General features: G+C 35.8%; 1 protein-coding gene across 5 annotated transcripts in view; it reads left to right on the forward strand.

Moving 5' to 3' along the window:
• The window catches only part of FGFR1OP2 (FGFR1 oncogene partner 2), a 31,509-nt gene extending 18,473 nt beyond the window's left edge, over window positions 1-13,036 (forward strand). For 4 of the 5 annotated variants that reach the window (XM_028491116.2, XM_007119148.4, XM_028491115.2 and 1 more), the window contains 4 exons: window positions 4,370-4,512; window positions 6,906-7,019; window positions 9,487-9,600; window positions 11,296-13,036. In XM_028491116.2, coding sequence (XP_028346917.1) covers window positions 4,370-4,512; window positions 6,906-7,019; window positions 9,487-9,600; window positions 11,296-11,433 — 509 coding nt within the window. In that variant the 3' untranslated portion in view covers window positions 11,434-13,036. The remainder of the gene's footprint in view (window positions 1-4,369; window positions 4,513-6,905; window positions 7,020-9,486; window positions 9,601-11,295) is intronic. The other variant, XM_007119153.4, reaches the window with a different exon arrangement.
• The last annotated feature ends 2,181 nt before the right edge of the window (window positions 13,037-15,217 follow it).

Here is a 15,217-nt window from a genome sequence, read left to right on the forward strand (position 1 = left end):
CCAGCGGCCATGGCTCACGGGCCCAGCCGCTCCGCGGCATGTGGGATCCTCCCAGACCGGGGCGCGAACCCGGTTCCCCTGCACCGGCAGGCGGACGCGCAACCACTGCGCCACCAGGGAAGCCCTTCTCATGATCTTTTGTATTTCTGCAGAGTCAGTTGTTACTTCTCTGTTTTCATTTCTAATTTTGTTGATTTGAGTCTTCTCCCTTTTTTTCTTGATGAGTCTGGCTAATGGTTTATCAATTTTATTTATCTTCTTTAAGAACCAGCGTTTAGTTGTATTGATTTTGCTATTGTTTCCTTCATTTCTTTTTCATTTATTTTTGATCTGATCCATATGATTTCTTTCCTTCTGCTAACTGGGGGTTTTTTTGTTCTTCTTTCTCTAATTGCTTTCGTTGTAAGGTTAGGTTGTTTATTTGAGATTTTTCTTGTTTCTTGAGGTAGGATTGTATTGCTTTAGACTTCCCTCTTAGAACTGGTTTTGCTGCATCCCATAGGTTTTTGGTCATCATATTTTCATTGTCATTTGTTTCTAGGTAATTTTTAATTTCCTCTTTGATTTCTTTAGGGATCTCTTGGTTATTTATAGCGTGTTGTTTTGCCCCCATGTGTTTGTATTTTTTACAGTTTTTTTCCTGTAATCCATATGTAGTCTCATAGTGTTATGGTCGGAAAAGATACTTGATATGACTTCAATTTTCTTAAATTTACAAAGGCTTGATTTGTGACCCTAGATATGGCCTGTACTGGAGAATGTTCCATGAACACTTGAGAGGAACGTGTATTCTGTTGTTTTGGGATGGAGCATCATATAAATATCAATTAAGTCCATCTTGTTTAATGTGTCATTTAAAGCTTGTGTTTCCTTATTTATTTTCATTCTGGATGATATGTCCGTTGGTGAAAGTGGGGTGTTAAAGTCCCCTACTATTATTGTGTTACCGTCGATTTCCCCTTTTATGGCTGTTAGCATTTGCCTGATGTATTGAGGTGCTCCTCTGTTGGGTGCATAAATATTTACAGTTCTTACATCTGCTTCTTGGATTGATCCCTTGATCATTATGTGGTGTCCTTCTTTGGCTCTTGTAATAGTCTTTATTTTAAAGTCTATTTTGTCTGATATGAGAATTGCTACTCCAGCTTTCTTTTGATTTCCATTTGCATGGAATATCTTTTTCCATCCCCTCACTTTCAGTCTGTATGTGTCCCTAGGTCTGAAGTGGGTCTCTTGTAGACAGCATATATACGGGTCTTGTTTTTGTATCCATTCAGCCAGTGTGTGTCTTTTGGTTGGAGCATTTAATCCATTTACATTTAAGGTGATTATCGATATGTATGTTCCTATTACCATTTTCTTAATTGTTTTGGGTTTGTTATTGGAGGTGTTTTCCTTCTCGTGTTTCCTGCCTAGAGAAGTTCCTTTAGCATTTGTTGTAAAGCTGGTTTGGTGGTGCTGAATTCTCTTAGCTTTTGCTTATCTGTAAAGGTTTTAAGTTCGCCATTGAATCTGAATGAGATCCTTGCTAGGTAGAGTAATCTTGGTTGTAGGTTTTTCCCTTTCATCAGTTTAAATATGTCCTGCCACTCCCTTCTGGCTTGCAGGGTTTCTGCTGAAGGATCAGCTGTTAACCTTATGGGGATTCCCTTTTATTTGTTGCTTTTCCCTTGCTGCTTTTAATATTTTTTCTTTGTATTTAATTTTTGATGGCTTGATTAATATGTGTCTTGGTGTGTTTCTTCTTGGATTTATCCTGTATGGGACTCTGTGCACTTCCTGGTCTTGATTGACTATTTCCTTTCCCATGTTAGGAAAGTTTTCAGCTATATTCTTTTCAAATCTTTTCTCAGACACTTTCTTCTTCTCTTCTTCTGGGACCCCTATAATTTGAATGTTGGTGTGTTTAATGTTGTCCCAGAGGTCTCTGAGATTGTCCTCAATTCTTTTCATTCTTTTTTCTTTATTCTACTCTGCGGTAGTTATTTCCACTATTTTATTTTCCGTGTCACTTATCCGTTCTCCGATCATCTTTACTATCATTACTCTGAATTCTTTTTCAGGTAGACTGCCTATTTCCTCTTCATTTGTTGTTCTTCTGGGTTTTTACCTTACTCCTTCATCTGCTGTGTGTTTCTCTGTCTTCTCATTTTGCTTAACTTACTGTGTTTGGGGTCTCCTTTTCGCAGGCTGCAGGTTCATAGTTCCTGTTGTTTCTGGTGTCTGGCCCCTGTGGGTGAGGTTGGTTCAGTGGGTTTTGTAGGCTTCCTGGTGGAGGGGATTGGTGCCTGTGTTCTGGTGGGTGGGGCTGGATCTTATCTTTCTGGTGGGCAGGGCCACGTCCGGTGGTGTGTTTTGGGATGTCTGTGAACTTAGTATGATTTTAGGCAGCCTCTCTGCTATTGGTGGGGCTGTGTTCCTGTCTTGGTAGTTGTTTGGCATGGGGCGTGCAGTACTGGAGCTTGCTGGCTCTTGGGTGGAGCTGGGTCTTAGCATTGAGATTGGAGATATCTGGGAGAGCTCTCGCCAATTGATATTACGTGCGGCTGGGACGTCTCTGGTGGTCCAGTGTCCTGAACTCAGCTCTCCCAGCTGAACTCAGCTCTCCCACCTGACACCAGGCCCGAGCGCCAGGACCCTGTCAACCACACAGCTGCTGTATTATTTAGGGTTCCACGAGGAAACAGCATGCTTAGCTGGGACTTTGAGGAAAAGGCAGTGAAGGCACTATTTCAGGAGTGTGGAAGGAAACAACAAGAAATGTTGAGGCACCCAAGGACTAGCAGCCATACCTACACATTTCCTGACTCACTCCATCTTCAGTTCTTCTCCATTCTTGCTGCTATCACACATCTATTTTTTGTTTCTGCTGGGTCACTCGTCACTCTTTTTACAGTTGAATTTTATTAAATTGGAGAAATATTTTATCCTTTGCAGAGTCTCAGTTTCTCCATCCAGATGATGGAATGGATAATATCCTCTTCTCAGATTTGGATGACGATTAAGATAGCATATTTTGAATGGACCTGACACTCTACATCTCCTCCCTTGTGTCAGCCAGTACTCTCAGTACTGAGTAATAAAACCTTTTTAGCTTAGCTATGAAAGGCAATTTCATTTGTGCTATGTAACTCAAGGGTGGAAGGCAGAGGTGCACGGTGCTAGCCGGAAGCCAGGCAGAAGCCTGAAGTCAGATTGCTCCCATGTGAAGTCAGTTGGAGCCCATGCAGAACCAGAACCATAGAGAGCTGAGGGCAAAAGGCTCTGATGTGGTGATTAAGAGGCGTGTGATCAAGGTAGCTCCCCAGATAGAGAGGATATTTATTGCTCTTTATCCTGTCCTACATATGAATGTCTACCTTACTTGGATCTTAGACTCTCACCCTCAGTATCCAGTTTGCACCATTGTCATTACCTATGAAATAACTCAGTTTCATTCTCGGCAGTCCCACCACTTTGGCCCACAGCTTAGGTGTTCATAGTCTCTTGCCTGAACTGTCCTCATTGGTCTCCCTGATTTCAGTGTCTTTTCCCTCCAATCCGTCTTCAACACAGGCATCAGACTGATTTTTCAAAAATATATCTGATCATGTTATTCTTTTGCTTAAGAACCTTCATTGTGTGGTATTTCCTCATCCAGAGGCCTTCAAAGTCGACTCCAAGCCTTCTTTTTTGTATTCTTCCCATACTTCTCTTCTCTGTGAAACCTTTGCTCTTGTCACCCTGAACGATTTCCCGAACACACCATCCAGTTTCATGTCTCCCTGCTTAGAATGTCCTGTCATTTATTTTTCATTTCAAGGAATGCAAGTTGATCTCAATACTATACTTCTGTGAAGCTTTTACCAATTTTTCCTCAGACTTTCTATATATATTTGGATAGAGCTCCACTCTACACTTACCACATTGTATTTTAATTATTTATGTTTTGTTTTCTCCACTAGACTCTGAGCTTTATGGCCTTTTGGTATTCCTAATATAGAGCATGATCTGATACTTAATTCCTGTTTAGTAAATATTTGTTAAAATGATTTCTCAAAAAATGAGTTTAGGGCTTCCCTGGTGGCGCAGTGGTTGAGAGTCCGCCTGCCGATGCAGGGGACACGGGTTCGTGCCCCGGTCCGGGAAGATCCCACATGCTGCGGAAAAAAAAAAAAAAAAAAAATGAGTTTAAAATGGTCATTTTGAGAATGAATAAAGGACTCCATTTGGTATCCTTGATTTCCATGTGGCTAGATTTTTGTACCTCATGTTTTCTTTTTAAAATACCCCCTTTATAAATTGTTTTTTTGATAAATGTAATGTGGAAGAGAATACTTTGTACATCCTGAACTCAAGTTTGAATAAAATATACTGTTGTTTTTGATAGAATTACGTACATCCCTGGAAGAACATCAGTCTGCCTTGGAACTTATAATGAGCAAGTATCGAGAGCAAATGTTTAGATTGCTAATGGCTAGCAAAAAAGATGATCCAGGGATAATAATGAAGTTAAAAGAGCAGCACACCAAGGTAATCCTTTCTGTAAATATAATTTGAAATAGAAAAGAAGGACAATTGGTTAACTTGTGTTCAGATTTTTAAAAAATCATAGGAATCTTACTTACATGATATTGAATACTTCTCTTTTTGACATTTTCTTCTCCTTATTTTTTTCATGTTATGTGTCATTTTGTTTGATTTACTCTTCTAACTCCCATTCTTCCCTAGTAGCTTTAATATATATTAAAAAATAAACTTGATTTGGGAAATAAAGGTAAGTCTGTTCAATTCAAAATTATTTTTATAAGGTTATCTGCTTGTAAGAAATACTTCTTTTAGTTTGTGTATTGATATCTCTTGCAAAAATGAAAATTAAATGCTTAAAACTTTTTAAAAAATCTGAAAACAGCTAAAGGTAGATTTGTTTTTCTTAAGACTATTTTCTGAATGAGGTTAATTCATCCAGACTGTAGATACTTCTGATTATTAGTGGAAGTGCCATGGTGGGGGGGAGAGGAAATATATATATCAAATATATGTATATATTTATATATATGTAAAATATATTGCTTCCCCACCCCCTCCTCCATCACATATCACTTAATATCATTTCTAGAGACACAACTGAGCTAATAGAAATTAGTGTTTTTCCTGCTGTTCATCATACTCATTCAGATCCCTGTGTTTGCTAGCAACTGTTTTGAAAACAGGTAGAATAGTCCTTTTCCGTTTATGTTTTATTTTAAACTGATTTTTAACTGCTGGTGTGAAATAAAAATATTAGAATAGATTGTGACTCCTAGGCCATTATCTGTATTGGATAATGGTGAACTAACTATTAGTTATAACTAATATTATTTAAGAAATATTCATATAACATTTTTATCTTTCTCGATTATTGAAACACTTTTTAGATTCCTTAAAATGTTATATTTCTTCCATCTTGGTGCTTGTAGGTATTTTTAAATTATTAATTCTATTAAAATTAAATACCTAGTGAATTGCTTTAATATGTAAATTCAACTCTAGATATTAAGGAAGTTAGTAATAGCTCTTGTGTCAAATAGTAAAATAGTAAAAATAAATGTGGCTTTAATATTATCTAATTATGCTATTCCTCTCCTATCCAAAAGGAAACCTTGGATAGTTAAATGGCAATCTTTTGACTATAAACTGTATCTATTGTTAATGAGATCATTATAAAAAATTTAATTTTAAATATATAATTTAAGAGGTTTTTTTAAGGTACAAATATGAACTGACTTAAAATTATTGGTAAGACAAGTATAATCTTGAGACATTCCAAAAGGCCCTTATGTTTAACAACCTAAATTTTTTAAGATCTAAAGAGAATGCTCTGGCAAACTAGTGCTTAAGAATAAGATACTGAAGCTAGCTAGTCTCTTGTGGTAGCAGCTATATCAGAAGGAAATGTTTTCTAAAACACATTAGATTTTACCACTCATCACAGCTGTTTTATTAATTAGCAAAGTTAAACATTTCTTAAGATAGCTGTAGATCATCCTTTTTCAATTATGCCAATTGAATTCTTCATCTAATTGCTGATTCTTGCCTTCCATGAAATGACAGTTCAGTTACTTGTTATTAATTCTAACTAATATATATTAATGTTTGTGATTTTGATTTTTCCCAAAAAGGAGACACTTTGATTCAAACAGATATTTATTAACAAAAAGGAGACACTTTGATTCAAACAGATATTTATTAACACTTGCACTGGCTTAGTTATTATTAATAATAAGATGAATGAATAAGTTTATTACTCTACCATAGAAGCTTTCAGTGTATTGGGAGATACAGACACAAACATGATTATCTAATATAAGGTAGGATGTGATGAATCCTAAAATAGAGATCTGAATTATTAGTGGAATACTAGAGGAAGCAAGATTAGTTCTCATGAGGAGAATCTGGGAAAGTGGCAAGGAAAGGTAGCAAATCCATCTAAATCTAGCCTTGAATTAATTACCGGGGTCAAAAAGCAGAAGTGGGTGAGCAGAGAAACTTGTATGATAAATATGAGCTTCCAAGATATGTTTAGGTACTAGTGCCCTGATATGCCTAAACACAAAAATAATTTTATAACACATTTAGGGGTAATAAACAAAGTTACACATAACAGCATTTTGGAGCAAGAGACCCTTTTGAGACTACTGTAACATAGAATTTTGTCCTCACCTAGAAGTTTTTGAGCACACATTTAAAAACCAATAAAAAGTTTGAGGAGAACTCATTTTCATTCAAATACTCATTTTTACATTATTTTTGAACTGCTACCTTTTTGGAAATCTTAAAAAAACAAACATTTCAAACAGTTGGCTAACACGCATGAACTAACACTCATTCAGTTTTTAAATTACGGATAATATCCGTATTAACATTATAATGACTCTGTACTACAGATTGACATGGTGCATCGTAACAACTCCGAAGGATTCTTCCTTGATGCATCTCGACACATCCTTGAAGCACCTCAACATGGACTGCAGAGGAGGCACTTGGAAGCAAATCAGAATGTACACTAAATAAAACAGTCAGCTTTTGGGGTGTGGATGGAAGGGGGGTCCATTTAAAAAGTTCTTTTACATTGAATTCTCCTCCCAAATTAAATCAGCAAATAAATGAAATTGCTTTTAAAAACGCTGTGCTTTTCATAGCCTTGCAAAAATACTCAGTATAGAAACTTTAAGTCTGTCATCAATTCTCTGTGTATTGTATATACATAGCCTGTTAGATAATTGCAGGCTTTAAAGGTTCTTTGGGCCAGCATTTCATGTTATTGTTCTTGTTAGCTATAGATGCAAAATTTTAGTAAGCTTCAAACGGTCATCCTCTTGCTGGACATCAAAGATGTTTTCTTGGTAATAATTTTAATCTGATTTTCTAAAAATTTTGTTCTATCAAACTGTTAAATGAACTGTTTTAATTCAGATTTTTGATAGTTATAGTCCTTTAGTTTGAGTTCACAATAAAATAAAATTGCCTTTGTTTAGGTGTTATTAAGTATAGTAGTACCCTTTCCATTGTGTCTATTGCCTATTGTGTTTTAACTGCCTTTTTTTCTTGAAAGGCATTTCAAGACAGTGCAAGGTTTATGTTGCTAGCATTTCTTGCCTTTAAGACAGTTTTGAATGCACAGGTCTTGCCTTCTTGTGCCTATTAAGAGATCCATGACACTTTCCTGAAGATTTTATTGTAATAAGTGAACCATCCAGGAACCAGACCTATAAAAATACACTTCTGTTTGAAGTATTGGGTTTTTTTTCTTATGATGATTTTATTAAAACAGACTGTCCTGAAAAAATTAGTAGTTTCTTGTTTTCTTTTGTTTTAAAGGCAAGTAGTTATCTGCTTCCTTGCAGTCGTTTAACCTAGGTCAGTGCCATAAGACACCAAATCATAAACTGAGAAAGCTGTTGGTATTCAAAATTTTTACTCATTACCCTTATTCAATTTGCTGCTGCAGTTATCTATACTTAACTTGCTTTTAAACATTAGGCTCCCTTTACAGTGGGAGGGATTGTAATCATTTTTTTTAAACTACTACAGAATACGACAGATGTTTGTCTTGATTGCTATCATAATCTAATCCAGAACTGTCCAATAGAACTTTCTGCAATGATGGAAATGTTCTTTATCTATGCTGTTCAATATGGAAGCCACCAGCCACACGTGGCTATTAAGTACTTGATGTGTGACTAGTGCGACTGAGGGGCTGAATTGTTAATTTCTTAAAATTGTATTTGACTTCAAGTAATTTAAATTTAAATAGTGCCATACTAGACAGCATAATCTTTTATTTTGACTTCTTCCTACGTACTGGCTTTTTATAGATTGTGTTAAAATAATATAAGGATCTGTATTTTTGTTGGTTAAGAAGATATTAAATGTATGGTTTGCTAAAGATATTCCTATTTGTTCTCTATTATATTCCTTCCATAGTTTACTAGTTTTGTAGGTTTTGGGGGGTCTTGTTCAAATCCTTTTTACAAACAGAGTATATGCAACTATTTAAGAGACTTAATGTTTATTTGGGGAGCTATTAACTTTTATATTTAAGTTTTGTCCTTAGTATAACAAAATGACTCTCAATTGCTAGTGAACAATGGTCTATAGAAGTTGTTCATTTAAAAAAGTATTATTCTCATGTTTCTGTTGATTATAAACCTTTTGTCTGTCTGTTTCATTGCCTGTAAGCTCCTTGAAATCAGGGAACATTTCTTAACAGGCTTCATATTCCTGTCACCTAGCACAGTGCCTGGCTCATCATAGGTGTGCAGAAAAGAATAAGAGAATGAGATTGGAAGAAATTTATGCTACTTGCTGTGCCAAACAAATGTGGATGTCTGTTTTATACTAAAATTATATTTTGAACAGTTTGCAAAGAAGGCCATTTAATATTCAGTACTTAAAAGCAGAACTCTGTTCATTTTACTCAATACTTATTATCTATTATGTACCTAACATTCAATAATAGGCAAATATAAGCAATATACAGTCCCTGCTCTCAGTGAGGATTATAATCAAGAAAAGGTTCTGGATTGAATTGAGATGAATTTTTAGGCATGGAAGATACAGAAAATATTTTTAAATCATGAAGACTTCAGTGAGGAAAAGAGATTGAATGCTTATCTTTCCCATTACTTTGGTCAATGGGGTATATAGGTGCAGAAATGAAAAAGTTGCTGATCATTTGTGGTGAGAGGAATGTGAAATGAGTATTTTTCCTGTTCGTGGGTTTAGATATATTGTGCTGCTTATCCTTAATCCTAGTCCTAACAGAAATCTGACTTCAAAAGCACATTCATGGTCAGTTAACTTTCTTGTAAATATCTGTTTGATATATTACATTTATGTTAAATGGCAACGTAAAGATATTACATTCATATTAAGTGGCAATGCAGATTTTATAAAAAGGGGAGGATCCAAAAATTTTTAAAAAGTATTTCACTGATTCACAACTTCCATCTCTTTTTTTTTCAGGAATTACAAGCACATGTCGACCAGATAACTGAAATGGCAGCAGTAATGAGGAAAGCCATTGAAATTGACGAGCAACAGGGTTGCAGGGAACAGGAACGAATATTTCAACTTGAGGTAAGTTTTAAATTGCACATGTAGGTGAAAACTGTCCATACAAAGATTTATGCCAGAAAATATATCCCACTTTAAAATATATACTTTCTGGGGACTTCCCTGGCGGTCCAGTGGTTAAGACTTCACCTTCCATGCAGGGGGTGTGGGTTTGATCCGTGGTCAGGGAGCTAAGATCCCACATGCCTCGTGGCCAAAAGAACCAAATCATAAAAAAAACAGAAGCAATATTGTAACAAATTCAATAAAGACTTTGAAAATGGTCCCAAAAACATCTTTAAAAAAACATACATGTATATATATGTATATATATACACACACACTTTCTGGGATACTAGTAATGTTCTTTTTCCTAATCTGGATACTGGTTATATGGGTGTATAATGCAAGACCATTTATATAGTAATGCAGGAGTCTAGGATCAATAGTAAACTTATACCAGTAATTGAGAAAATTGATTTTTTTTTTGATCCTGTGTCTCTTCTATTATTAGGTGAATATACTTCTTCAGCTTAGTAATTTTTTTTAATATCTTTATTTTATTAGAGATCACAGTGATGCAGGGAGAAATGTTTTCAGTCCACAAATCATATTCTTTGGCCGCTTGTATTTTTCTGGGGAATGTAAAAGCTTTTATCGCATCTGTCCTTTATTTTGTGGTAGCAAAAGCACAAGTCATTGTTGAATAACTGAAATCAGTAGAGTAGACCTTTATACTTTTAAAACCTTTATTTTGAAATCATGGTGGAGAAGTTGGTTATAGAGGGCCAAAAATGATTTCTCTAAGTGTACAAAGTTCTCTCATTCTTTATAACAAAGGTAAGCAAACTTTTTCAGTAAAAGGCCAGATAGTAAATCTTTTAAGCTTTGCAAACAGGCAGCCTCTGTTGTAGCTACTCACCTCTGGCATTGTAATGAAAAAGCAGCTATACACACAAAAAATAAGATTGGACTCAACTGTGTTCCAGTAAAGTTTAATTTACAATAACAGGCCTCACTCAAGCCAGACCATAGTTTGCTGATCTCTGCTTTATCTATACCCTTGAAACTTAGAAAGTAAGACCAAAAGACAAAGCAGTAGAGAATAAATTATGAGAGTTATTTTCAAATGTCTAAAAATTTCTTGCAGTAACTAATCTAGAAGAAAAAGGCAAAGTTGTTTACCAGTGCTAGATTTGGTCACTTAACTTCCCTTCTTAAAAAATACCACAATCTATTCAGCCAGCCCTGCTGCTGTTAAATTCCAGTGAGGGAAGCAAACCAGGGCTTGCCCTGCATTCCATGCTATCATGGAAATAATAAAATTACTAAAGTACTGAGAGCTTTTAGCCCCAGGGTATTATTCAGACTTTCTGAGTTTACACAAATATAAATCTAGGTGTTATTTTCTTACTGTGATTTTCTATACTGTGATTATAAAATAAGGCTGTTTCTGAGGTTCTGTCTACCGTTACAGCTGCATAAATAAAAAGGCTTCTTAGTGGTGGAAGACATTGAATACATGATTCCTGCCTCTTTAAAAAAGTGTTCTCTGGATTCAAGTTGTCAACTTCAGCTGCATATATCATTTAATACATTTCTGCCAATTACAGTACTTTTTATTTATTATACCTTCATGTGTTCGGCTTTTCTTAAGATATGTTTGTACTCTTGTAGCCACCTTGGTGACTGCTTCTTTGTTTCTGTGCTTTCTTATAGCAAGAAAATAAAGGCTTGAGAGAGATCCTTCAAATAACTCGAGAATCATTTTTGAATCTTAGAAAAGATGATGTGTCGGAAAGTACATCTTTGTCAGCATTAGTGACCAATAGTGACCTGAGTCTGAGGAAGAGCTGAAGAGCTTTTAAGTCTGTGAATGAATTAACAGAAAAATCCATCTCAAGCTGCCCTTTGTTTTATTTTTTTATAATATGTACAGTGCACTGGCAATGACATTTTTAAAAGATAGCAACAAGAAAATGCATAGTTAATGGTCATAGACGTTATTCCAAACTATAATTGAAAAATAGAAACTAAGCCTTTGTTAATTGGTGAACAAGTTAAAGATTTTCACAGTGACTGCTGAATGTATTAAGAGCTTTCAGCAGTGCTGTTGGCTTTCTGGTTGACACTTGGATAAACATGAATATCCCCAACAGATGTCTGGGAATTAACAGAAACATCCCAATTTTAAAATACAAATTTTGCCACAGTATTGTGAATGGAAAATCGTCATACTAAATTATATCCTCCCTATATGGTGAAAGTTAACAAGTAGCTTATGTACCATGAGACTTCAGCTTTAATGATTGCCTATCTACCTTCTCATTAATTTAAATTTTTGTCAAAGAAAGTTCAGTTTGAAAGACTTAGGAATGTTTTATATGCACCATAAATAAAAGAGGTAATTTAATTTTAGCTAATTTATCCTAATTAATACTGAGCTAACAATTGTCCATGATTTGCTTAAGTACATGAAATATTTCAGGAATGAAAGAGAAAGAATACTACTTTCTAAGAAAGAAGAGCTTATAAGAGACATATTTAGTAGGTTAAACTACTTCTTTGAAAGAATAAGTTTTGGTTCTAAATCAGTAATGAAGATGAGATTTTTCTCTTCTCTGGTTGATCTTTAAGGATATTATGTAGCTCATTTAGCTAACAGTTGAAATGTTTGATATAGCAAGATAAGTATGGTAATTTCAAAGTAAATTGGGAATTCCTCTGCCTCAAAACCTTTTTTTTTCCCTTAAGTAATTACGCTTAAGACATATAGAAACAGTAAGTTAAAATTAAAAAAAAAATTTTCTAGATCTATTCTTAAGTTCCATCTGGTTCTCATAACCTACAAGATGTTTCTTGTAACCTTTCAGTCAAAGGGCTGGGGGGTGGTGAGGGGGAAATCTGGATTTATAAGTATTTGTTTTATTTTTTACAGAATATATATCCATTATATAAATTTTTAAAAGCTGCTAGAAATAGAAATGTGCTTTAACATCAGTTGAAATCTAAATTTTTCGTATTTTGTCCTGATTATAGAAGAAAAGGTAAGAGTGTCAAATATGATTATTAAATATACTGTACTCGTTTATATTAAATATATATTAAAAATAGCACAATAGAAAATTCTACTATGGAGTATATAATTTGTTAAAGTAATATTTACATGGTAACTTTTATGTATAATTTCATATGTTGGTAAAATTCAAAACTACTTTTCACTTCGGAATTTTTTATCTTAAGTTTGGGGTAAGTGGGGTTGATGGGACTGATTGAATAGAAAAGGGCTAATGGCCCAAACATTAAATAGATTTCTTTTCTCATTCAGAGGCCTTAATTGTTATTTGATAAACAAGTGACAGTTTTTTTTGTTTGTTTGTTTTTTGGTACGCGGGCCTCCCACTGCTGTGGCCTCTCCCGTTGCGGAGCGCAGGCTCCGGACGCGCAGGCTCAGCGGCCATGGCTCTTTTTATTTTTAAACTTTTCTATTGGTTTTGGGGAAAGTATCCTTTAATTTGATGGCACATTTATTCATAGAGTTTTTATCCCAAGTCAGAATTGAAATAAGCTACACAATTGAGAGTAAGTCTGAGGCAATTCATTGGGGCAGCTCTATTATAAAACATTACTTGATAAATAATTATTTTTGTAAACAAATAAGTTGAGTTAATTTATTCTTGGTCTTCTTACTTGGAGATTATTTTAAGAACTTGGTGTTTAAAGACATTTATGTTATTATATAGCAACAGTGTTCTATCCCATACTTTTTTTTTTAAGCAGAACCTTACATTTATGTCTGAGAATATGTACTACTAGGAACCTATTTTATCAATAAAGATGAGCGATTAAAATTGGTATGGTCTCCAAGTTAATTTGTTTGTTTGTTTGTCCAAGTTAATTTGAAAACAATGCTTACATTTATTCTTCGGTATAGTTTATTTTTAGGGCTTTTTATTTATTTTTTCTTACCACAAACTTAGTACTTAGCAACAACTTCTAGCTATATTTCTTAGGAATTGGCCAGCAACTTATTGCTGACTCGGCAGACCTTTTGATCATCTGTGGTGGGTTTAATAGTGTCCCCCAGAAGTATGCCCAGGTCCTAACCTGTTGTACGTGTGGATGAGAGCATATTTGCAGATAGAGTCTTTGCAGATTTAAGGATCTCAGGATAAGATCATCCTGGATTTAGTATGGGCCCCAAATCCAATGACTGTTGTCCTTATAGGAAAGAGGGAGATTTGAAACACACAAGGAGAAAGTCACGTGAAGACAGAGGCAGAGGGTTATGCAAATCAAGGAACCCTAAGGTTTATGAGGTGCCGTCAGAAACTAGGAGAGATGCATGGAATGACCTCTCGGCTCCCTCAGAGCCTCCAGAAGGGACCGACCCTGATTGATTTCAGACTTCTGGCCTGTCAAACCAAAGGCTGATGTGAGAGCAAGTGAATGAATTTCTCAAATACTAACTTCCCCTAGAATATGTTCATTTTAAGACCTACCTCAGTGATTATAAGGTTTTTGTTCCTAGCTCATGCAGACTCTAGACATATATAGAATACAAGAGGTGAAAAACATCTCTTCATTAGAAAGAAAATCACTAGTATCTATCATTGAAGGGATTCAGGAGGGAGAGCTGGTTTGGAAGAAAGGTTGAGTAGCTCTACTTGTGGAATGGGAAGTTGTCCTCTGTTGGAAAAACCTTCCGACATTAATAAGCAAAATGAGAGAGTGCATTTTTTGTTTTCTTTTTCAAAGGCCTTCAATCCCATCCCTGAAACTAGTCCCCTAAAACAGCGGTCCCCAACCTTTTTGGCACCAGGGACCGGTTTCGTGGAAGACAGTTTTTCCACGGATGGCGGGGGGGGGGTGGGGTGGGGGGATGGTGTCAGGATGATTCAAGCGCATTTATCGTGCACTTTATTTCTAGTCTTATTATATTGTAATATATAATGAAATAATTATACAACTCACATCATGCAGAATCAGTGGGAGCCCTGAGCTTGTTTTCCTGCAACTAGATGGTCCCATCCGAGGGGGATGGGAGACAGTGACACCCGAAGTGTGTTGGTTATGTTCAGTGTACTCCGTGATCTCGCTTTGGTTGCCGTCACTGCAGAAAACCCTGCTTCACAAAGACAGGATGTTGGAAATGGAAGCAGGCTTTTCAGTGCTTTTGTGGAAATCTCAGGATATTCCGTCTTGACTTTAATCCAGAACGTATGGAGATTTGAAGTCTCACACATACTTTTAAGGCCACCGTCATTTGCGATCTCAAGCAGTTGATCCTCTTCTAGCACAGACAGAGTCAATTCACCTGGCTTATTCACAAATGCGTTGCAGATACATTCCTTCCCAGTTCGGGCTTTTGTGGTTGGGAAGTAATGCTCAAACTCTTTTTGAAAGCTGAGACAGGTGATCATGCCCCAGCTGGGAGAAAGAAGGCCCTGGCTCAGTCTCTTTCAAAATCTGTGCTAATGTTTGAAACATGTCAAAAATCCCAATGTTCACTCGTCGCCCCCATAATTCCAGTTTGGCTTTGAATGCAGCCACTTTATCTGCCGACTTGAACACAGTTGTCATTCTCCCCTGAAGTAACAGATTGAGTTCGTTGAGCAGGTTGAATATGTCACACAAGTAA

Source organism: Physeter macrocephalus, chromosome 6 (genome assembly GCF_002837175.3).
Source record: "Physeter macrocephalus isolate SW-GA chromosome 6, ASM283717v5, whole genome shotgun sequence".
Classification (NCBI taxonomy): domain Eukaryota; kingdom Metazoa; phylum Chordata; class Mammalia; order Artiodactyla; family Physeteridae; genus Physeter; species Physeter macrocephalus.